The sequence below is a fragment of the Eleutherodactylus coqui genome, chromosome 5 (assembly GCF_035609145.1).
Source record: "Eleutherodactylus coqui strain aEleCoq1 chromosome 5, aEleCoq1.hap1, whole genome shotgun sequence".
Lineage (NCBI taxonomy): Eukaryota > Metazoa > Chordata > Amphibia > Anura > Eleutherodactylidae > Eleutherodactylus > Eleutherodactylus coqui.
In genome coordinates, this window is record NC_089841.1 from 117,862,872 (window position 1) to 117,888,859 (window position 25,988).

The following is a 25,988-nucleotide window of genomic DNA, read 5'->3' on the forward strand; positions in this document are numbered from 1 at the left end:
CTTAAAAACGCACCTCTTCAGGGAAGCATACCAAATCTCCTGACCTAGTCCCTCACCCCTCCCTATGGTGCCCCACCCTGTTTGCCTTCTAATAAATGATCTGTACATGAAATTTCCTATTGCCTGTGTTCCCCACCCCCTGCACCTCCTGTACCACCCCCAACCCATTTGTGTCTAACCCAATGTACCTCATATAGTAATTGTTGTATTGTTTTGCATTTATTCGTGCCTGAAAGCGCTGCGGAATAAGTTGGCGCTATACAAATAAAGATTATTATTATTATTAAAGGGGTGTCTAGTGGTCAACAAGCTCTACACAAGTGGAAAAAAAATATTTCCACCAAACACAAGGAGCCTCTCAGAGCCTTTGTGTCGCTAAGGGTGGAACCACTTTTAGGGCTTTACATGGCAAGACTATTGATCTGTAATCATTTGCATATCTGCTGAAGATGTAACTACCTGCTGAGTTTTGAAGCAAAAGGACAACTCCTAGGTGTGTGCTTTTTTTTTTTAAAGAGTGCAGATGAAGGATGAGTAAAGGAGAAACAGATAGACAGGTAATACCTCTTAAATCTAGTCATGCTCTCTGCTCAGCATCTGCTACATTTGTGTCCAGTGTAGGCAAATCTCTCAACTAAATAGCAAACACAGGATACAATATAACAAACTATTAGGATAGAAGAGCCTCTGTTTGCTATTTCTGTTTGAATTCCACCTGGATGTTCCATATTTAGAGCAGAAAAACGGAATTCAAACTGAAATTTTGGAATGGAATTAAACAGAAAGCATTCCGTTTTTTTATTGCAAACCCAGGAAATACCTAATCTCAGATTTCATTTGTGCCAGGCCCCTGGTGCTAAGAGAACTCCAAGTCCTTTGTTCCACATAAAGACACCAGTATAATAAATGGCACATGCTAGGTGTTTTAACACGAAGTAAAATTACTCTTCATTCTGCACCCAAATCTACAGCTGACATAATTTCGTAACAAAGCCCACAAGTCTCATTGTGGATTTGATGCGGTATTGCAGGCTGATTTAAGCTATTTCAATTCTGCATCAAAACCTTTTGGCAGACCTACAGATTGAGGTCCAGAATCTGGATACAAAATGCAGAATAATTTTGCCCATCTGAAAGAATATATAGACTTTGCATTAGAACACAGAAGCTTAAAATTACAACTCTGTGGTCGTCCTTAATGAGACAAGATGCTTATTGTAATCTAACAAGCTAGAATTGGTAGACACTTGGCTAATTTGTCACAGTGTCACAAATAACTGATTTTTAAAGGGACACAGGTGATTTTTTTCCAATCGTTATGTAACCAGTCCCCCCAGTATATATAAGTTGGCTAATATTACCTTGTTTAGTATTTACTTTCTATCTGAAACTCCTGGCATTTCAAAATGGTGTCTGATGAGTATCAGTCAGGAGGCTGCACTGCATGTAAGTGACTGCAATACACATAGGAGACATCCAGAATGTGACAAACAACCATGTGATGGGGGCAGAGATAGAAAAAAGTGTTTTGCCAGAGTGGCCCTTTTAAAGAAACAACCAACAGGAAAACAAAAACTAAAATGAAGCAGTAATACAATTAAAAAATATCCGCACCATGTGACCATAAAGCCAAGACTATACCCAGACCACCACCATCCTCTACGTTGTAATGGAGACTGGATTCACTGAAGGTACAATACAAGTACAGTCTCCAGTGCTCCATCCTATCCACATTCTTCATTCATAAGCTGCAGGACTCCCTAGTGAAAGATTATAGTGGGAAATGATTTTTACAGTTTCTCATTTATTTTTGTTATTTTTAATGAAATGTCAACTGTTGTGGTGATAAATGGAAAATTACAAATAAAATAAATTATAAAGCAAATAAACATGATTTGTCAAGATTCGAGGCGTCATTCTCTGTTCAGCGTTCCTTACAGAATTTTGACTTAGTTTAATAACATTTTTTTGGTTTCCCTGCAGAATTGTGGAAAAAGGTTATTACAGTGAGCGGGATGCAGCTGATGCAGTGAAACAAATTTTAGAAGCTGTTGCTGTAAGTATTTTGCGACTAACTCTGCAGCCTTTTTTGTACATTGTAGATTTGCACTTTATAATGAACTATTCTGGTTAAACTAATTGTACATATGTTTAAAGGGAACCTGTCACATCGGAACAGTGCCATAAAATAAATTATGGTGGTGTTCTGGGAGGTGAAGATGAAAATCTGACTCTTTTCAGCTGGCTGTGCACGCACTCTCTGATAGACTTGGGAGAGTGCACGCACAGTGGTCAGATTTTCAGATTGCGCACAGTCTTCACAGGGGGACACCTTGGGAATGAGGGAGTAAGTGAGTGAGTATACAAATGACACCACCCTAACTTAGTTTAAGGCGCTGTTCCGAGGTGACAGGTTCCCTTTAAAGATTGAGTGATGTACTGAGCAAAAAATATACACTGTGTTATGCCTAATGCAGGGTCTGGGGTAAATGAATATATACCTTATGCCAAAGAACGTACCCCTGTGACATCCACTGCCGCTCCAGACCCTGGATTAGGCATAACACAGTGTATCACTTTGCCAGACAACTATCTTTTGTGGCTCAATCATAGACATGCTCTAGTCATTGGACTGAATGGGACTGTTGGGCAGTGGGACAAGAGGGATAAGTAGCTGTGGATACATCTCTATTCTCCCAGGGAAAGGACCGGATTTACCAACAAATTTGTAATGGGCATCTCTTCTTTCCCATTTCATTCACATGTGATGCTGACACTGATGTTACCAGGAACAAGATATTTTAGTCTCTTAAATGGGTTGTCACGGGATGATGACACCTCCACATGCCATATGCCTTACTAGTGATGTTACCTTCTGGCTGGAGAAACATACAGCAATGTAGTCTACATGTAATAGTAGCCAATTAGCAATCCTCTAGTCCAGTGTTCCCCAACTCCAGTCCTCAGGGACTGCCAACAGGCCATGTTTTCAGGATTTCCTCAGCGTTGCACAGGTGATGTAATTATTGTCGGTCCTCAGACATTGCCGCAGGTGTTCTTACCATAGGGTATCCTGAAAACATGACCTGTTAGTGGTCCCTGAGGACTGGTGTTGGGGACCCCTGCTCTAGTCATCTAATGCTTCTCCACCCTACTATATCTGTAATATCCATATCAGAAATTGGCCAACATTTAAAGGACCACTCTAGCAAAAATACATTTTCCCATCCCTGCCCCATCACCTGATTGCCTGTCACACTCTGGAGGTCTCCTCGTGCAGTGCAGCCACCCTGTCTGATGCTTATCAGACACCATATTGAGGTTGGGATTTGATACTTTGTTTCACAACAATTCCATGATGCATCAGCACTACATTAGCTGAATGCCATACCATTCTGTCTGCTGGGGGTACAGTTTAATCATCATTACCTTCTTTTTTCACCTAAATAAGCTATATAGCATGAGTATACAGTCAATCGGATGAGCTGGGATTTCCTCTATTATATCTGTGTGACAGGAGCTGTCTGATCATTATCAGTATCTGTGATAGGAGAGCCTCTATCCTCTCCAGGCAATTGCTGTGGTAGATTCCTGTAATCGCATCATACAAACTGAGAATCTGATTAGAAAATGAATATATAACCACCCAAGTAGCTCTGAGTTGGTCAGAATTGAGATCAGATGACTATCTGAGGAAAAAGAAGCTGAAAGTTTTAGATAGAAAGGAATAACTAAGCAATGGAACACTATTCCACTTATATACTGGAGGATAGCTACATAATGAATGAATGAATACATAAAAATAACTGGAGTGGCCCTTTAAGGTCGCCATATACATCAGGGAAAACTAATAAATATGGTGGTGGACAGGGTGGCCCAGGTCCCACCAGTATAATTGATTCTAGAGGCCCACTGTGCAGCTACATGCAAATATTACTGATTCGCAAGTTCATTACCGCTGCATTCTCTAAATACTTCAATAGAATGGTGGCTATGTTTGCCTTTGGCCCTGTCTCCACTGAAGTATATGGAGAATGCAGCGGGCAGGAATTGGTAGACTCCCAGTTACCAATTATGTGCTGCAGATTTTTGTGTGGGGTTTAGGGCCCATGGCCTACCAGGAGATTCTCCTGTTCCCCTGTGGGCTAGTCCAAGCCGGTATGTATGGAGGTCCTCACAACTCTCCCTGACAAATATTGTTGGGGGGGAACCAAGGATCGGGCAACATTAAATTTCAACACCCGATTTTTTTGTTCCCCTGGAGAAAAGGTGCCACCGGAGTGGTTTGACAGCTTTCTCCACTCTACCCATTGAAAACACAGGAATGTATTAATTTGTGTTATGTGGAGGAGTCAGGAGAAACACAGTATCTGTCAGTGTTCAGCCAACAGCTATTAAAGGTGTATGGGTGTCTTCAGTGTCAATGACATAGTTACCATAGAGCAGGCAAATGCTGTGAAGCCATGGTAGTGGTCTGGGTGTCTGGCACTGTTTTTTGTTCTTGGCATTACATAATCATAGGGGCTTCCTGCAGCCATCATTGGGGAAGCTTACTGCAAATGGATCTATATAGTTATTAAAGAGTGCAATCCGAGCTGTATATACAGATCTTCCCTATACAGATATATTATGAAAATTACAAGAGCAAGATATTGGACCTGAAAATGGAAATGTTGGCAATGATTTCAATAATACCGTAGTATATTTGACAATGCATATTATATATACCCTAGCTAGTTTTTCAATACAATTTCATATAATAAGCAAAATATTTCCTGCTGCAGGCAATGTAATTGTCTGTAACTATACACTCACAGCACATACCTTTCAAGCTAAATAAAAAAAATCTGTAAGAATGACATTAAGATAATATTATTTACTCCCAAGAGTGAAATGTTTGGAGCTTCAGCCAGGAACAAGTGTATTTATTGGTCTGTGTTTCATAAGGCTTTATAGCCAGGGTGTCTTCGGATCAGACCAACTGTGCTTTCCTGCTATCTAGAAATAACTCTCCTGGCAGATGTATTATAGGAAGTTCCATTCTTATATGGATTTATAGCTTGTCAAAACAGGCAATTACACCATCAAGGCATAGAGTCATTACATTCATATCTACCTCAGCTACATTGATTTACAATTTAGCAAGTAATGTACTTTAATTAGAAACACCATCATATAATTATATATTGTGGGGTATTAAATCAGTGTTTTGATTGGATTGTAAATAATATATATCGCTAGTACGGTTAACGCTGATCGTGTTGTGATACTTTATTAACAAGTGATGCATACTGTAACTGGTACAAATGTTATCAAGAATGTGCAACTAGGCAAATGGGGTCTTCTCTAATAAATAACACTGTAGGTCTGACTAGACCAAGAGGCTATGTTCACATTAATTGGATACAAAAGTCATCAAGATTTTGCTTCAATGTCTACTTTGGTATTCCACCAGGAAAGAGGAGGTTTACCTTTTATATAAGGAGCCACACCAATTTAAGGAGAAAATAGATCTTGAGCATAGCTGTAAACAGTGGAGTCTGTGTTACATAGAGGCGAGATCCAACTCCTCTCAAACAGTACAACAAACAAGGAAAGTTCCAATGCAAGAGTCTAAAATATAACTTTTGCCATATGGACCTATGAAGAGGTCTTTTAAATTCTGCACTAATGCATTGGGATTTTCTCTGTTTGATAATGAGCAGTCAACACAATAGACCGGAGTAATGTCCCTTCCGAGAACTAAGGATAATTTATTTACAAAAGTGTCTAAAATGTTCTAAATAATATCCATGCTCCTTGAATTTCAATTTTATGCTTGAATTTCAGGTTTCAGCGTAGCGCGTAGGATTCAAATAAGAAAAAAAACCTTTCACAAGTAAAGTAACATCTTCTATGTCAGTTCTGCTCAGTTGTAAAATTGTTATCTATCCCTCTGAGCATTGTAACTGCAATTTTAGCATTGGTTTGACAGATTTATGACAAAGCATCATCATTCCCAATACAATTGAAGATTTCTGTTTATTAAAGAGGTTCTAAAGGATTTGTGATTGATACGTTTTGATTAATTGGTCCTCAATGATTTGCAGACTGACCCAGAACTGTTGATTACTTGTCAGACAACTGTAAAATTGTGAGCCTCATGGACCAAGATCTCTGCAGCTGAGATGGTCGGATACCTTAGGGACTGTGGTTAGAAACATACTTATTTTCCAAATTTCAGAAAGCAATGAAGATAATGATAGAGTAGGAAACAAAGAAATTTGTGGTTAAAAATTAATTCACTGGGTTATAAACTTATTCGAGTTGCAGTTTTACAAGAAAACTGTTATCTAGACTAGATTTTCTTTGCTGGACCTAAAGTTCCATCATACTCGTATAATGCATACTGACCATCTTTTTAATAGGTCCACTGCTCTAAAAGACAATTTTTCAATTTAATTTTGGGTGATTGTCTCCAAGAGGTTACACGGTGTATATATTTCTTAGCTTCATAGAATATTTCCTTATATCATGGAAGGGTTTCATTCGTTATTGCACAAATCTAAAGTTTATTGATCATTTCAAATCATCATCTCAACTTTCCATTGAATTAAGCTCAGTGGAATTCATGACTTTATAATTAGGAAAGTTGAGTATATGTGTTGCAGCATGGACAGATACCAAGCCTTCAGTGCTTAACATGATATTATTGGCTTCTGGAGAACTTCTTTGACAAATATATAACTAAAAGGTCAGCTGTTGTTCCAGGACAGGCTTGAGAATGTACGTCAAGGTTTGTGGCTTGAGGCTTGTGAGGCATGATTGTAATACGTATAGGCAGTAGCTGTTTTGGTCAGTGCAAAAAGGATCTTCTCTGGTCAACAAGAATGAAAATCGTGGCACATACAGATGTCAAAAGTAGACTAGAAAGATTAATAGACAGCATTAATTTGTGTACAAAACATTTATTGTCAAACAGGTTTACAATGTCAAAATGGAAATTATTCTGCTTTGCCACCACCATGAATATTCTCACGTATATGTGAAGAAATTACAGATATTTCGAATTTCTTACTAAGTTGTCCCATATGGATCAACCATTTTAATTTTGGTGTAAACAGGTGATCATAAGGGCTCCCACTGTAGGGACCTTCCTAGATGACAAGGTATAGCCAGGGAAAGAACAATAAAAATGATCGTTTTATCTGTTGAGCCACAGCAGCTCATATAAAGTTCTGCACACTGCTCATTTAAATCAGTAGGTATCCATTACTTGGATGCTAACAGTCCCAGAGTGGCAAATCTCGTTTAGGTAGGTGAGACCCTGCCGTATTTTGGCCTTTATCTGTGGAGTAAAATAGTGACCTTCATGGACACTACTTTAGTGTGTCTATAGAAGCTGTAAAGGAACCCCCTTCCAGTAGCGGTAGACTCTGCTTTTCTTATGGCAAGGAAACATGGATTGTAAGCATTCTATGGGATGGAACTAGCAGAACATACAAGGTTTAGTCCGCTACCCAATTTTGTGTTTTGATTAATTTTGCTTTTTATGAATCATTTCAGTTGTCATCCAGAAATTTTCTGTTTTAAAATATTTGCAGAGTTTAGCTGGCTGTGTCGTTGCATGACATTGATACTACATAGATGGCATTAGCCTCTGATCTCGGAAGGTTGCAAGTTTCTTTTCATTATCCTTAAGTAGTGGCATCTCTATCGCACAGGATATTGCATATCGCCTTCTATTATTACAGGTCTAAATCATTATCATCTGACAGATTTCTCACTGGCTGTCTGAAATGTTGCCATGAAAAGAAAGGGATTGCACATCTCACAAGTTATGTCTGTGGGAACAGCTCAGAAGAAGATATGCTTTTCTATTATAAAGATGTATTCATTATATAGGTTCTGCATGCCTGACATAATATAAACATATGTCTTATTATGACTTCTTTCAAGGCAGAAATGCATATGCACTTATATATATAAAAACAAAAAGTATAGAAATTGTATACATTAGGGCTTCTTCACACATGCGTATGCTCAACTGCGCTCGCCACTATGGAGTGTAGTTGTGCATGAACAAGGAAAAATAATAGGGCAGGACTAGAGATGAGTGAACACACTCGTTTAAGGCTGATGAGTGAGCATCGGTCTTCTCGAGTAACTGTAATATTACTTGTCCAAGCAAATGCGGGGGGCGGCAGGGGAGAGCGAAGGTGAGGTGAGCAGGGGGGAGAGAGATCTGTCTCCCCCCTGCTCACCCCCGCCACCCCCCCACATTTGCTCGGACGAGTAACCAGTTACTCAAGAAGACCGCTGCTCGCTCGAGCATCAGCCTTAAATGAGCGTGCTCATCTCTAGTCCTGCCCTAACGTTCTTGCACATTGTATTAACTACGTACGAGAAAGATAGCGCAAGGCCTGTCTTTACTTGCCTGTATTATTTGCCCACTAACTGGCCGAGAAAATCTTGTGATATTTGTGCATTGCGTGTCGCACCAATCTCGCATGAATATGAATTCCATTCTTTTGAACACATGAGCAATTTTTTTTTCGCCACATTGCGGTGTGGGAAAAAAATCGCGGCATGTCCTATCTTTGGGTGTTCTCTCAGAAAGCTTCACCCATTGTTTTCAGTAGGGTCGGAAAACAAATCACGTGGCATGCTAGGTGCACACGAGATGTGATGCAAGGTTTCCCAATGAAAACAATGGGAAACACTTGGCGATCCTGAAGTGATGGGAGGCATTTTAATACAAAAACGCCTCGCTTCCGCGGATATCCTGTATGTCGGTGAGTGCGTTATCGGGCTGAATTTCACAGCCCGATATCGTGCTCTTCCGTGTAAAATTGGCCTTAATGGGCGAGAATACTGCTAGTGAAAATTAAACCATTGAGATCAATGGTTTCATTTCGTACTGTTATGTGGCCATGATTTTCACAGCCACATAGCGGGATGAAATGGCACCTGTCTCTTTAGGCCCTAAAGAGGGTGTGTGAGTGGTTGTTCATCAGTAGCTTGCACCTGTGCAATGCTACTTTATTTAGCATTTTGGTTGTCTGCTTGCTGTGGGATGTGGTGCTTCTACATGCCCTTCTATTTTGCATTAGTGTATTAGTAAGTATATGGCCACTTTTTGCGTTTTTTGTATGTCCCCTATTTTATGCACATTAAAAAAAATTGCAGCACAAATCAAAATCGCACATGAAAGTCTATGGGAATGTAGAAAAAAAAAGTAATCAGTTAAAAACTGATGTTACATGCATATTCACTGCGTTTTTTACGTATGTATTTAGGAAACATGGGGGAAAAAGTAACATCAATTGCACCCTCTTGCATTCTTTTACACTTGTTAAAAAAAACACAGTGAATATGGATGCAACATGGATGTAAAAAACGTTTCAGCACATTTCGGCCAATTGCTTTCCTCGTCCAGTAAGATATGTGACATTTCGCCATTGATACTTTATGCCATACTTAAGAAAGGAGATGTGTGTTCTCCTCTCGAACATATAGTCTACATGAAATCACTGACCGAAGGATGACTTTGAACGTCGCCACCTGTCAGAATTTGCAGAGTTATTCTATGTGAGGCCTTAGTCAGACGGGCGTTTTTTCGCGCGATTTGCGGATCGCATGACGGATGCGCATCCGCAAATCGCGTGACCGGTGCGCGCAAGTCGCCCGCAAATCGCCCGCAAATCTGCTCCTAGCCGCGTTTCATTAGAAACGGGCCGGAGCTGTCCAGCGCATTGCATTCAATGGAGACGGCAATACAGCCGGCCACTTTCAGTGCAAATCCTTTTACTGTTTATATAGTTGAAGAATAGTTTAGGGTTATTTTTGCTCTCTTTGGTGATCAAAATTGCTAAGGAGGAGGCAGAAAGACTGATCTTTTCTTTACATGATTTGTTTTTTTCCCTGCATGATTTTAGCGCTTCTCCGCTGCCTTATTGTTTTAAGCGCTTCGTTTTTTCGTTTATGGCCTCCACTACAGTCTTGTCGAGCCATATTGGTTTCCTTTTACTTGTAGTTCTTTTGTTTTTAAAGGGTATGAACTGATTCACATGAGGTAATTAGAATCTTTTAAAATTTCCCATTTGTCATCTGTACTGTTATTTATCAGGATGTTGTGCCAATTAATGTTACTGATAGCATTTCTGAGCTGATCAAATTTAGCTTTACAAAACTTTTTTTGTTGCTCCCTGATAAGGCTTCTTATTGAAGGACAGTTGGAAGTTAATTATATTGTGGTCACTATTTCCCAAGTGTCCCTCAACCTGCACCCCTATTATTCGGTCCGGTTTGTAAGTTAAGAGTAAGTCCAGAATGACCCTCCCTCTCGTTGGTTCCCACACAAGCTGGGCAAGGTAGTTATCTTTAATTGTTCTAAAGAACTTACCACCCTCTGTGAGATTTGCAGGTTTCGTCTTCCCATATTATATCCACATAATTAAAGTCTCATATAATAATTACTTCATTGCAGTTTGACACCTCTTCTATTTGCCTTAATGACAAGATTTCAGTTCCTTCTGTTGCTTTTGGTGGCCTATAGCAAACCCCTATCAGTATTTTGTTATTTTTTTTCTCCCTGTATTTCTACCCACAGAGACTCCACGTGTTCATCTCCTACACTTATATCCTCCTGTAGCCTTGGCATTAAGTATGATTTAACATACAGACATATCCCTCCCCCTTTCTGTTCCCCACAGTCTCCTCTGAAGAGATTGTAACCCTGTAAATTCACTGCCCAATCGCGCTTATCCTCAAGCCATGTTTCCATTATTCCCACTATAACGTAATGTTCATCACTCATTCTTGCTTCCAGCTCACCCACTTTACCGATCAGACTTCTGGCATTCGTTGCCATACAATTTATATGGTTGTTGTTCTTTATATTCATTATACTAATTATGGTACTATTGGCTGTTCTGTCAGTTCTAACTGTACTAACCCGATCCTCTGCTCAACCCCCATTCCCATTACCTGGCCCCAGGTCACTATCTACACTGTCTACCCCCTTATTTCTCTTTTTGCCCTTCCCCCAGTCCCTAGTTTAAATACTCTTCCAGCCTTCTAGCCATCTTCTCCCCCAGCACAGCTGCACCCTCCCCATTAAGCTGCAGCCCATTCCTATGGTAAGGTCTGTAGCCGACAGCAAAGTCATCCCAGTTCTCCAGGAACCCAAACCCCTCCTTCCTAAACCAACTTATCGATGTGTTACAGATGTAATTACAACCATATGATCAGTATCAGATCTTTATTTGCCTCCGTATATTTTATTGTCTAGTAGGGAAATACTGATCTGCATATGCGCAATAAAAAATATCAATGTGGACGCAAAAACAGAAAATATATGTAATGCTGCATTTAAAAAAAAAAACACCTGTGAAATATATATTCATTTGAATAGATACATAGATTTACATTAGCTCATAAAACACAGACCAAATAAGAGCTAAAACACACTCATCTGAAAGTAGACTAACTAAATATTCTAAACAGTGATTTATTGTTTTGCATTACGTAAAATTAATATGATTTTTTTTTCTAGTATTTACATGAAAATGGAATTGTTCACAGAGATCTCAAGCCTGAAAATCTCCTCTATGCTACACCAGCTCCAGATGCTCCTTTGAAAATTGGTAAGCATGTCTTAAAGCATACCTTTTCGAAAACTTATACACAGTTCTCGGCTCTTATTTGCTGCTGTTTGCACTCTGTTTCATGCTTTTATGTTCTGATTTTCAAGTGGTCTTCCCCATTTTTCAGTTGCCCTGCTGTTTGTAATCCACTTTCAGGCAGCAGGCATGTCAAAAGCTTACCATTCTGACAGTAGTTCACTGTCCTCTACTCCCTTTCTTCCCATGCTAAGTTTCTGGTCCAATCAGTGGGGAGACAGTATCTGAATGCCTGCCCCTCTGCTCTATCAGGACAATTTTAGTAGTTGGGCATTCAGAGACATTCTTGCCAAATTATTAGTAAACCCCAAATAATATGCATAGACATGTGTTGTAACAGCAGGAAAGGTAGAGCCTTGCAGATCTGCAGACACTGTGTAGAGATTCTCTGAGTGCATGGAGCAGCCTGTAAGGTTAGCCCCTCCTCTACAGCTAACAAAATGTACTAGCATCCCTGTTACTACAGAAGCTCAATACCTAACAGACAGTGGATTGCAGAGGAGTCAGAAGGGAGACCCCCTAGTGGAAGCCATTTTAGTCTTGATTAACAGTGGTTAAATGATCCATTTTCAATGAAAGTATATTTCAAGATTGATGAGACACACCCAGGCTATTAGATGAGCAAATATGGTGCCCCTTTAAGACCTCTAGCAATCATTTTGTGTATGATAATTTCTTATAGCATACGCCTCTTAATAAATTTGCTGTATTTTAGACTGTGCTTATGACAGATGTTGAAATCTATGTCAGCTATGAGGAGTTTTGTGCCGTAACTAGCATAAATTTCTGGTACAATTGATGGTACATCTCTAAGTCTGTGGTGGACTTGCCTTTCCCAGTCAACCCAACCCACTTCATCGCTTCTGAAAAGTGTTCAGGTTATGAAAAATCAAAAGTTAGAGCACAAATATGGGGAGAACCATACTTTTCTACAATCTAAAAGTATGCATAAAGCCTTTGATCAATTCCTACCATAATGCTATCCAGAAGTGTCCAAAGATGCACGAATTTAACATAGAGCATGAGTCACTGTGATAAATTTGGCGCATCTATCCAAGTTTTAAGTGGTCTAAAATTAAGACATTATTAATAAATCTGCCCCAGTAAAAGAAGACATCAAATTGTAAATTGATCAAAAGCTGAAACATATAATTATACAGCTGGTTGACTGTTCTTTCTTAACCGCTGGTGTCCATGAGATTTCTGCCTTTATGTGGCCACCATAATTTACCATTTGTTATAAACATAGACCTGCCAGCGTGCACAGAGGAGCCTTCCACAACCCTAAATCGTCTTGTCTGGAGAATGTCATTACATTTGTCTGTCCTTTCCCGGTAATATGCCACAAGTGGTTTAGACAAAAGGGACAAAGTTAGTAGGAATGCAATAAAATATTTAATGTTTGACAATAAGCGGTTTAATTATAAACAGGAATGTTAATGACTGCTGGGTTTGTTAATTGGCAATAAATTTAATAGGCTATGCTGGATAACATCTATACAGCTGCAGAATGTGCCGGTAATGGGGTAACATCTGGGAGACAAAATATCTTGTAAAAGTTAATTTCACAAAAAGTGTTGGAAGCAACAGTAAAGATAATAAACTAAAGGGAGTAATAGGCCCATTATTTCTCATCTTGTGAAAATGTAAAGAAAGTTTAACTCTAAGGATAAAATAGCTATATGTCTCCATTTTTTTCTTCTTGTATTAGCCGTTTTTTATTCCATTCAGCTATTTATGGACTAGTACTCCCCCATGTACAAGATACAAGAGATGATGGGTGGTGGTGAACACTAGTGTATTAAGTTACAGTGTCCCTAAGGTTTGTCCATGCATCATACTGATTTATAGGATGACATGTACTGTATGCAATGTTCATTACATAGGAAGTACATCCAGAAAGCCTAAAGCCCCATTTACACACAAAGACAATGAAAGATTGACAGCTTTAGCGATTGTTTTGCATAAAGTGCTAATGGACACTAATATCCATTAACACTTTATTAGCTTCGTTTACGTGTAAATGAGCCTCTGGGAGCTGTTTGCAGAGCACAGCAGGTGGTCTGAGCTCTGCACACAGCTCCATTGTCCTCACAGGGGCTGCTGAAAGAATACAATGTCATCTTCAGCTCCTGTTGAGATAACATGTGTGGTCTGAACAATGGATTTTAAACTCACCTAAAAATCATCGATCAGGCAAAAAGTGCACGATGGTAGTGTTTACACGCAACGATTATCGCTCATTTGCAAGTCATTCGAACAAATTTTGAGCTATTAATGCTTCGTATAAATGGGCCTTAAGACTTAGAAAGTATAATGGAGAGATTTGCATTTCTTCTCGCTGTACGTTCCATTCCTGGTTCTGGTTTACAGAGTATGAATAAAAAATACTTAGGTGTGAATAAGCTCCAAGGGGTCAAACATGGTGGAATTGCTGCTGATTTGCAACAATTTACAGGACTGAACTTGTGAATGGAGTTTTCACAACCCATTGTACACAGTCAACCATTTTCAAATGATCCTATCAGACATTATGCCGAACATAGTGTGAACTTGGCCTTCCCTACATCATTCCACTAACTGAGAAGAGGGAAAGTAGGCCATTTTGTACATTGAACATTGCACGCATGCAGAGAAAAAAATGTATAAAAGTATGCAGTCGGTGAAATATTTTCTACTGCATTTTCCAGGACAATGCATGAGACATTGTAACAGCATTTCTTACTAACAATGGCCTAAGGGAATAAATATGCAGCCTACTATCGCTTGTTTAGTAAATGGTAGGATTGCTTAAGAAAGTACATCTGGCCTTTATAATCCTTGTATCTGAGGATACAAATAGTCTCTGCGCTATAGAATACATTGATTTTAAAAGCTTTCTATTATGAAACAAATAAAAGATATGCCATTAAAAAATAAAGTGTTGCTAAGCACGATTATTGTTGCATGCACCGTCTGTAGAACATGTTATGCAGAGTTAACAATACAGGCTATTCAATGATTGTCTTATTGACATTCAAGCTTTGTTATCTGTACTGAAATCAAGATTGGTGAGCCAGAAGGAAGAGTAGAAATTACCTTCAATTTGTACATGCCAACAGGATGAAATACGGATTTCGTCCAGAATAGTCTTTTCTCTGTCTTTTTTGTATAGTCACTGCCTATTCAAGAGTCCACTCTCAATAACTGTATTATTTGAACTGCTTTTGAGAGATGCACTTGCTGAGTACTTAGACAGTAGCACCCACTGCAGGGGAAACAGCAGGACTCTGCAGCTTCTATCCCCTTCTATTGCCATAGGCTGCCAAAGTAACCATTACAAAATAATCGATCTATGTCAGTATCGGGTCATATAAGGATATAAACTCATTAGGACCTTTAAATTTATATACAGTGTAAGCTGTACAAAGTATTTCCCTGTTACTTCTGAGCTTGAGCCAACTTGCAGTTCATAGTTCTAATTTCATAAAAAGAATTCCACATTTATGGGCCTTGTGTGTTCTTTTGTGGAGAAGTATTGTAAATCCACATACTGTATATCCCGATAATAAGACCTACCCTGATAATAAACCCTACCCTGGTTTTCGGGGGAAGCTTGAAATAGAAGCCCTCCCCTAAAAATAAGCCCTAGCTATCCTGCAAAGCAAGTGCTGTGATTGGATCGAGCACCAGGCAATCACAGCTGTGCGCGCGATCATTCACAGCCATTCAGTGAATGACATCACTGAATAGCTGTGATTGGCTGGAGCTCGATCCAATCACAGCGCTCGGTTTCCTGGAGGCGGGGTATTCAAAGCCCTGTCACCAGAAAGAAGCTGAGATGTCAGCATAGAGGACACTGTAGCTTGCCGCAGCACCGCTGGAGACCATCGCGAATATACCCCCCCTGAAAATAAGACACTGCCTCTTTTGTGGAAAAAACTAATACAAGACAGTGTCTTATTTTCAGGGAAACACGGTAATTAATTGGTATGGGTACATAGAATAAAGTCATATATCCAAGTAATTGGCACTTTTCTTCTACAGCCAAACTAGGTAGCTGCTCACCACACAATTGGATGAACAAGTTAATGCTGCAACCATTTGCCAGAGGACAGATCTGTAAAACACTAATCTCCACTTTTGTTTTCCACTTAGCTATTCTGTCTGAGGAGCAGCCAAGTGGAAAACAACGCGTCTATTTAAGTTCCCATTGATTTCCATAATTCCATAGGAACTGAAGAGCTTCTTCTCCGCTAAGCTTGCCTCCGTTCCGATTGATTTCTGTTTTTTAAACAGAAATAATAGCGCAATCGGCTGCGTTACTGTTTCTATCAAATAAAAAAAATGAAATCAAATTGAAAAGGGACTTTTTTTTACATTCTAGGCAAAGGATGATGAAACTGAACAAAAAAGTTTCTGTATGGTTCTGTTTTTAATGTTAGTTTCACAGACCCATTTTTAAATCAGCATGCGCCAAAGGTTTGAAAGACAGAAGAATGCAAAATGGATCCACTTAAAACAGATGTACCGGTTCTGATAAAAAACAAACTATGGTTTCTGTTTGCTTTTGTTGATTTCCATGTTGTTATCTTTTCTATTAAAAGGGATCCAATCAAAACGCTGATGTTAATGAGCGCTAACAAATGTGCACAATGAAATGAATTAGGGCGGCTTCACATGACTAGCATTTTTGAGGAGCGAACAATGCTTTTTTGCACGGCCATTGTCATATTTGGCCACGTTTGTCTGTTTGTTTGTTTTTTAATTTGACACTTTTCCACTGTAGCTGGGGCATCCATAGGATGCAATAGAAACATTCCCCTGTAATGACAATAGTCACTAACATAGCTAATCAGGGACTGCTAGAACCCTGCAGCTCTGCTGTGACAGGGGGCACCCAGAAGTAATGTAATTGCTGGGACACATAGCGGAAGTAACACTTCTACTTTCTCTCTTTAGGAGAAGGCAGAAGTGGTTAAAAAAACGCTTATTCCCCTCTCTTCCAGGTTCTCAGCTGTGACTGAAAGCTGAGTACACGACCTGCTACTGCTTGATTGCAGGAGGACAAGACTTAATCCCACGGCGTACTTTTGCTATTGGCCGGGATTAAAGCCCAGGACAAAGTACTGTAAATTTACTGATTTGTTGCTTGTGAATTCATCCTAATTGTATTCATCCCTTCACTACTGTAATTTCAAAAGAAAATATACAGATATAAAACTCAATCTATTATACTCTATTCACACAGTTTTTGCAGCAGCAACTTTTTGGGGCTTTTTTGCGCTTGGTTCAAAAAACAATATAAAAAAGCATCAGGAACTGCTAGGAAAACTGCATGCGTTATTCTAGCAGGATACATAAAATCTCTGCAGTTTTCCCCTATCAGCATCTCCTACTTAAATTCTTCTCTATATACACTGGAGTACCACCAAAAATACATCTGTTGTGGCACTGTCGACTTCTAAAGTGGTAAAATGAGTTCTTTATAAGCTCATGAATTCTTTAAAATAGATTTCTTTATTGGAAAAGTCTCACAAAGGATGATGTGTTTCAGGGATATCTCCCCTACATCATTTCAGCTGATCTGAAATGCGTCATCCTTTGTGAGACTTTTCCAATAAAGAATTCTATTTTAAAGAATTCTTCAGTTTATGAAGAACTCATTTTACCACTTTAGAAGGTAACAGATGTCTTTTTGGTGATACTTCTGCATAAACATTCTGTATAGCAGCAGTCTTCACATTTGGGAACCCAATATTAGGATTCAGACCAAGCCATCACTTTGTCTACACTCTTGAGAAGGTTATATGTATATCCGTCTTTCAAATAAGGTGAGCAACCAATTCAAGACATGCTATGGCTGGGAATAGCTGTTATAAACGCACTATGCAAGGCGCCATCTCATTTCCACCTTTGTTTTTTCCTATAACTTTGCATACTTCTGATATTTCACACTCTCTAAAAGTTCATTTTAAAGATATTTTCAGCCTACTCATTTCAAGAGGCTCTTACATCTACAGTCCTTTTCATTGATTAAGTTGAAACTGTGGAATGCACAAGCTCTCAGTATCCATCAAACGCCTCCTCATGCCAGCCCTGTGCTCTTGAGGGAACTCGCAGTAAAATAGAACCTAGTTAAATACAGTGTATCGCACTTCACCAAATAATTCCCACTACATGGCCTAAAACAAAAAAAAAATCATACAAGACTAGATAGGATAAAGTCTGAAATGCATATTAGAATTTATTTTTACACATTTGCATAGCACACACATATTCCACAGGGCTGTACAGAAATTGCCATCACTTACATTAGATAGCTGAATGCACATTAACTTTGCAGCTGTGTTTCCCATAAACATGTAGACTCCATTCAGCTAATGCAATGAAGGCAATGAACTGCTGCCATACAGGTCTGACTTTGCTTATCTCCAAAGGAACAGGCATGTTTCTTATTCAGTATGCCCAATTATTATTTTCGTCTCTCCAGTACACTTTAGATCAACACCTAATGGTGCCAGCATCCTTGGATTCTACCAGCTTTAAAGGGTTTATTCAACTTTTAAAATTGATGGTCAACTTTTAGAATAAGCCATCAATATATAATCAGCCATCATTATATAATCACTCAAGATTGCCGCTGATCAGCGGATTGAAGCAGCCATGGCACCTCAGCCTCTCCATGTTTATATCTGAGCATGAACCTGTTCATACTCAGAATGTCATTTTTTATTGCCACTGTTCTGAGTACTACAGGCTTGTCCCATTCACTTCCATGCCACAAGCCCGTAGTACTCAGAACAGCCACTATAAATAATGTTATGGACTGAGAATGTGGACCCACCATGCTAACCAACCAACCTGGCTTTTAAACCAGACCTGGTGTGGCCACCATCTGACCCCTGTGGTAAGAGATACCGTTGCAGGGCAATACCAGGGGGGGGGGGGAGTCTATCCCTTAGCTGATCAGGAAGATGGGAAGGCACCTGCCTGTAAGCAAGGTGATCATCCTGATAAGGACTGCCCCGTGCTGGAACCTCGGGGCTGACTATTCCTGACAGGACACAGGAAGGATGTACTAACCACAGGGCATACAAAACACAGAACAGGACTAACTTACCACAGAGACGGGAATGATGCACAGACTGGAGGGAAAATGGACAGACGTAGATATACTGGAGTTTGAGACAAACACACATCAATACTGAGGCAAAGATGGAGGATTCCCAGCTCAGCTAAATAGGAAGGTAATTGCCAATTAAGCTGCAGCTGGACTGAGAGCATTGAGCAGAGTTAAGGCCTATTTACACCAGCTGATGATTGCTTTAAAAAAAAAAACAAACGCTAATCGGCAATCGTTTTAGCGATAATCGTTGTGTCTAAATGTGCGCCCATCGTGCGCTTTTCAGGCACTGCTAGCTGATTGTTAAATTCAGTCCAACCTAAAAATCCTTCCTTCAGCCTTATCAGCAGTTCTCCTTGGGAAGTACTGATAGCATTGTTTCCCCATGGAGAACAAAGGATCTGAGCGCAGATAAGAGCCCTCGGGCTATTAACTGCATTAGGCTAAGGCTTCATTTGCACACTTAATTGCTATTAAGTAGCTGAGTAGCTACTTAATAGTTTATGCAAAATGATCGCTCAAAACTGTCACTCAAACTGTCGTTTGAGCGATCTTTTAGTGATCATCGGCTGGTGTAAATGGGCCTTTAACTAGTGCAGTGCTGGTGGAAAATAGAAGCAAAGCGTACATTCATACAGAAGAAAGAGAATGACACCCAAGTCCATCCGGAACAGCAAGAGAGCAGTTGACACAGGTAGCAGACCTAGCAAAAATATGGCCTTCTGAGTATGAACAGGTTCATGCTCAGATGTAATCATTGCAGAGGCTGAGGCGCCACTGCACCTTGAATCAGCTGATTGCTGGGGATCTCGAGTGGGGGATCGTCAATCAGTTCATTGGTGGGGATCCTGACTAGTGGCACCCACATATTGATAGCCTATTCTGAAGATAGGCTATCAGTCTTAAAAGGTTGGATAAGCACTTTACAGGTTGAAATTCCCCACAGGATGCAGATTGACAATTTTTAACTGTGGAATGTGTTCTGTGGAACATCATGCAGAATTTATAGTGTTGATTTTCCACAAAAATGTATTCGTGGAATTACATCTCCTGTATGTTAGAAATCCGCAACAACAATTCCACAAGATGCCCTTAATTCTGCAGCAGAGAGCTTTGCTGCTGCAGAATTTAATCTTGCAGTTCTGATGTGCGATTTTAATATGAGCAGAATTTAAGCCCCATTAGAATAACATTGTGACGCAAAAATGTCCATCCTGTGTGAAAGGTCCCTTAATCTTGTTTGTTTGACTCCTAGATTTCTATGATGCTAGGAGTTCAGAACATTAGACCTGTGGTCGAGCCTGGTTTTGTGGCCGTAATACTGTATTATGCTCTTGTGAAACTGACCTGCTATGCTATGATTTTGAATTCAATCAGTACAGACTTCTTGTAGAGTTAATAACTCACTGTAAATGACCAGAACAATAATTTCCAATGTAGCTGATTGCTGTCATCATAATTAAAATTTATCTGACTTATTGAAAAATGATCATGAGAGACATTGTAGCAATGTCCTTCAGTACTCAAGAGACTACACCATAGATATCATCAACTTCCCAATGCCAAATTGTAGAAAATTTTAAAAGAAAATGTAGCTCTTTGTGCTGGGCTTGGGTAAGGCAACTCAGTAAGTACCAGACAATTGAAGGAAAATATTTAAATATTGTTGTAGACGTTTAAAAAACCTAGGGCAAATTAAAACCTTTGTTTTGGATTATGGCTCATTTTTTTCAAGAGCGACTGAAAAATGAAAGTAGTAGTCATACTGGATAGTAGGGGGAACACCCCCCACTTTTGCTGTCTTGTAGACTAGTGTTACTTAACTTCAGTCCATTTGCTTTAGAATGTCTTAATTGTCATAAAGATACCAATTGTGCAGTTCGTCTAGTGCATGCATGAAAATGATCAAAGAGCATGTAGCTGTACATTACAGTTAATGGTCATGTGACCAAGTTACCATTGAGACATCCTAACTTTATATTCATAACTTCACACATTATGTTGCAATGAATGAAACCTGGGAAAATCTGTCACTTTTCCACAATAGATAGAGCAGGCTGCGGATTTGACAATCTGCAGCATGACTTTTCTGCACAGCTGTGGCAGAGGCGCGCATCTCCTCCCTATAGGTCCATTTACAGGCGACGACTGTCGGGCATCGCTTGCCCAACACTCGTCCCTGTGTATCCACACTCATCTCTAATCTTTTATGCTGCATAAATGATGGACGATCAGCTGATCGCTCATCGTTCAGTTTAAACAGCGATGGTTCAGTAGTGAACGGCCGCTGTGTTATCCCAATGTAGAGGGATGGGGGAGCGAGAGGAGAGAAATCTCTTGCAGTGTCTCGCCCCCCTGCTGGCTGCTCCGTGACCCAGCCAGCTCTGCTTGCCCCCGTGCAGGAGCACGGGAACGAGGAAACACAGGGATGAGTGTCAGACATTGCTTGCCCGACAGCCGTCCTGTGTAAATGGACCTTTTCAATGGGGCCAGTGGCAAGGTGAGGCTCCTGGATGTGACAGCATCCAGGGGTTTCACATCCAAAAAATACCCTGCTGCAGGTGTAATGGCACAGCAAGGCACGTGCATTGGAGAGTCTATGGGTTTCGATGTAATGCAGGGCTTGAACCACCATTATTATTTTATGATGACCACTGTTAGAGATTACGTCTATGATGTGTTTGTGTTCTGTGTGAAGGAACGCTGCTCCTCCGGAGTGTTGTTGATGTCGGGGCCTATGGCCAAAGATGATGTATGTAACGGTTATGCAGCAGTCAAGTGATGCCAGAAAATTATGTGAGAAGTAATGTGCTTTACTGCTGACAAAGAAGAGAAGATGATTTATATGTAGATGTAAGATGCTGGGTTTATGAAGATGACACTTCAGGTTTCTGTCGCTTTAAGTGAGTTTATTCTCCCATGGAGTGAAATAATGTTCTTTTCTTGCTGTCAAGTAAAGTTATTTTTTATTTTAAAAAAGTGCCACCTCTGCCTCCGCCAGTCATTGCCACACCATCGCTTAACCTGCAACACGGGCACATACTACCTGTCCGTTACATGGTCATATTGACAGTCAAAGACATTAGGCATTTTGTGAGTGGTCTACCAACAAAGCTGAGTCTCTAAATCCTACATAAGCCTAATTTTCCAGACCTAAAAGTCTAGCTCCGGTTCCTGATGAAGCTGCATCATTTGTGGCAGAAACGCGTCGAACCGCTATTTTCAAGTTATTTACCCCAACTACATTTTTATAGGGAACGTATTTTGGTGATCCCCTGGGTGGTTTAGTCAAGCAAACCGTTGTGGGAATTTTTGTTCCCGTCAACTTACTGATCCTTCAGCCCTCGGCTACTATACCACTGGGTTACGGGATCTGTATACCCTATATTTACCTGGCTATACTGAAGGACTGTTTGTTTATGGGTGGTACATTAATTCTCTGGTAAACCACCAACTACCCTCTGGTACTTAGAAAGGAACGGTGGGTTATGCACCAAGTGGATCCTATACATACACTCAGCCTATGCAATTATTCTAATTAGCTGGTGGCCGCAAAAATATAGGATTCTGCTACATTTTCTGAGGAACCTCTTACTACTGGGAGTTTCTCACCTCCACTTCAGCTCCCATCACCATCTAGAAGGGCTCTGATATAGGAGTAATTTATTTTTCTTACTTTTTTGTGTGTCTCATGTGGGGTCTGCTTTACAAGCCCATTTGTTTTTACTAGCATATTTATTAAAAATTATTGTTTTAGAGTGTTGTTGAACCCTCTCAGTGAAATGTAATTTTCCAGACCTGTATCAAATCCACAACTGCATTTTAAGACTTTTAATGCTGAGTAAATTGTAATCTTATTGTCCAAATTTCCTTTTGTGCTGCTTTTTGTAAATTACTCTTTGTTTTCTGGGGAAGTTGCAGGATGCTTTCTGAAAGTACTGAACTGAATGAGAGATTCAAAAATGTTACATCTCTGCAGAACAGGAAATATGCATAATTATAGGCATCTGCTGCTAGAGAAATGATAATACTGCATGATATATGGATAACTGTAGTGAATGGCTGAAAGCAGATGCAACAACATTGTATCTATTATCTTTTAAATAAACTATGTATTTATTATGCTTTTTGAATGTTGCCTTTGAAGAGCCTTGGTCACCTTGGTTAGCCTTTTTTTATACATCATACCATTTTGAGTTTTGCATCACATACTATGGTTTATTTTCTATGTAGAGTTAACTCAGTTTTCTCTGTCCATGTATTTTTTCCATCTCGCATGGAATGAAGGTACAGAATTTGCAAACATTATGCATTAATCTATTCAAGCACCTTATGCAAGTCAGTCTGTGATTGACACATGTCTAAATAATTATTGCCAAGGAGGTTTTAAGAGATAGATGTTGGGATTCCTGCCTAGTCAGGAAGTAATGCCAGTGACATTGGCAGCTGTACTTCCTGCCGTTGGATGGCAGTTTCAGTATTCTATGAATATGAACAATTTTCCAATAATACTATTGTAGGAATAAGCTTACATTGTTTATTTGCTATGTTTTTTACAGCCCAGCTTCAGATGTCACATTTTAGCATATAATTAATGATCCAAAACCTGGGACCCACCTGGAATGAGATTGCCATAGATAATACCCTATGGGCTCCAAATACTGCAGCCATAATATGGATGGGTAAAAGTGACTTCTGTATTGCCACCAGAAACCAGCCCAATTGAGTTTCTGCAGATAAGTGTTTCTACGTGGAGCATCATAGGCAAACATTTCTTCGTTGGATTTCTATACTGCTTTTAATTCATGGAGTTGATATTTATCAATTCATTCTGTAATATGACCAAATATATAGAATAGCATGATTTCATAAAAGTTCAAAATATTTAAAGCATACCTAAATTTTAAAGTGGCTCTCCAATAAATATATTGGTGGCAAAGATTTAATACTCATCTGTCTACGGACCTGCTGCTCCCACATCACTGATCTTGTCCTCTGGCCAGTTTCTGTTTACTTTGGCTGCATTGGTTACATGGTTATTTACCACGTGAAGCCTATAGGAGGTCCCAAAACAGGACATCATCATTGACATGCTGTAAACAGGCCGGGGCTTTTATGTTACTAGACCATGTGACCTGCTTATAGGACATCACCAGGGCCAGAAAACCCAGTGATGGCATAGGTTATATGTTTTCGCACCAGAGCACCACAACGACGCACTAGCTCCATAGTTAGTGCAATAATAAATTCTAGTTTGAAGTAGAGGTTGCTTTGTGAAAAAAAATGAACTCAGAAAACCCTTTTCAAAATAAGCTATTGTGTAAAAATGGGAAATAGCATTTCCAACCATCATATGAAATGCAGCTTGCAAGTTCCCTCTTCTATTGTTAGTTTTCCTTAAGCTGATGGGTGGAGAATAGCTGCTATGATGTCTTCCATATACAACACACAGAAATTCAACGAGATCCTTCCCTATCACTATTTCTCATATACAGAGAAGCAACAGCATGGGTGATATTATAGAGAAGTACTGAGCAGTGTAGATGTGATTCCTGTAAATGTGAGACAAGAAAACACTATTAACTCTAATAGCAGTGGTGTGAGTCTCGCTAATTATCTCACTCATTTCCTCTCCTCTCCCTTTTTCTGTCTATAGACTTCTATTTAATTTGACTTGTCAGTAAGATTTTATTCAATCTTGTCTACCAAGATAGATTTTAGCAGTTTTTCTGAGTGAGTGAGTGAAGAGTTTAGGGCAGGGGTAAGAAAAAAAGATCACTCTATGCTCCATCTCTCCCTGTATTACAAAAATTATTTTCTGCAGCTAGTATGCAGCTCATGAATATCCAGGACTATTTTACATAGTCCTCTCTGCATAGATACACACAGCAGAAATATCACTGTAATCAGTGTGACTGTCACTACCTTGTGCTGCTCTCAGACAGGAGTGCAAAAAGATGGGGACAGTCTCTTTACAAGTAAAACAAAAACAAATGTGATTAAATAGGCACTGTCCTTTCAATAAACCGCATGAATCAATAGTACAGTATAAGAAACTTTGTAATTTTCCTGTAAGAGAAAAATCTCTCTTCACTTATTAGCCACTTCTCTTCTCCATTGACTCCTGCACTGATCACTCACTAATAGATACTGTTTAAAGCAATCTCTAGATAGATCAGCTTACTGAGAGATCAGGTTTCATCCTGCTCATGGAAGTCTATGGAGGGGATGGAGAGGGAATAGCTGTAGTGTGAAAGAGAGGCAGGGAGATACAGAGACTCTGCTGGAGCCTCTAATGAGTGTTTTATTCCCCCCAGTGTTGGATTAATAGCTACGCTGCTGAATAATGCTGTATAATGTCCTTCATGCTGCTACTTTTGAGGGTGTGCTATAGTGACGTACAGGGGCAGGATCTCATCTGTGTGTACTATGCATGGCGACATCATAGCAGCTAGTCTCTACTCGCTAGATCAAGTAAAACTAACAATTAGACATGGAGAGTGCAGAGAGAAAAGCTGGTGAAAAATTACATATACAAATCATAGCATGGTCAAACGTAGTCCTAATCCTCATGTACACACATGACAGCTAATTCTAGAGAGACACCTGAAATGCCAGGTACACTTTACCTTTTATTCATGGTTTGTTAAAAAGCAAATATCTGTCAAACTGATGTAGAACTTCTAGTAAAGAGAAAATGAAAAATCATGGCATTTTACTACAAATCTGAAAGAATCTACTGTGAACAGTTTGAATATCTGGAAATATATGCTTAATTATAATTATCTGTGCATGCATTATGTTTATGCTGACCACTCCACTACCTCTTGATCTTTTTTTTTCTAGGTCAATATATATATATCTCATTAAAAATCATTTGAAACAATAATAGTTTTAGTTGCTGACTATAAATGCTGTAACTTTTTCAGCTCATTATATGTAATAGATGAAACAATACATTTGAAAGTAATCTTGACTTGATTTTTTTTTCAGCTGACTTTGGACTTTCAAAAATTGTGGATGACCAAGTGACAATGAAGACCGTGTGTGGAACCCCAGGCTATTGCGGTGAGTAAAATATGTTTTAATTCGCAGCTTGATGGTATGTAACAATCCCCGCCAGCTGCCATATTTACCTTTATACTAATACAAAGATATACAAGGGCAGGTTTAAACACTACTTACACCAGAATGCAGACAGGCAGATTGCTATATGTAGA

The 25,988-nt window shown here is 39.5% G+C and overlaps 1 protein-coding gene across 1 annotated transcript in view; it reads left to right on the forward strand.

The window, feature by feature from the left end:
- The window catches only part of CAMK4 (calcium/calmodulin dependent protein kinase IV), a 200,885-nt gene that overhangs the window by 142,582 nt on the left and 32,315 nt on the right, over positions 1-25,988 (forward strand). The window contains exons 5-7 of the mRNA XM_066601905.1: positions 1,984-2,056; positions 11,537-11,627; positions 25,762-25,836. Of these exons, the coding sequence (XP_066458002.1) occupies positions 1,984-2,056; positions 11,537-11,627; positions 25,762-25,836 (239 nt within the window). The remainder of the gene's footprint in view (positions 1-1,983; positions 2,057-11,536; positions 11,628-25,761; positions 25,837-25,988) is intronic.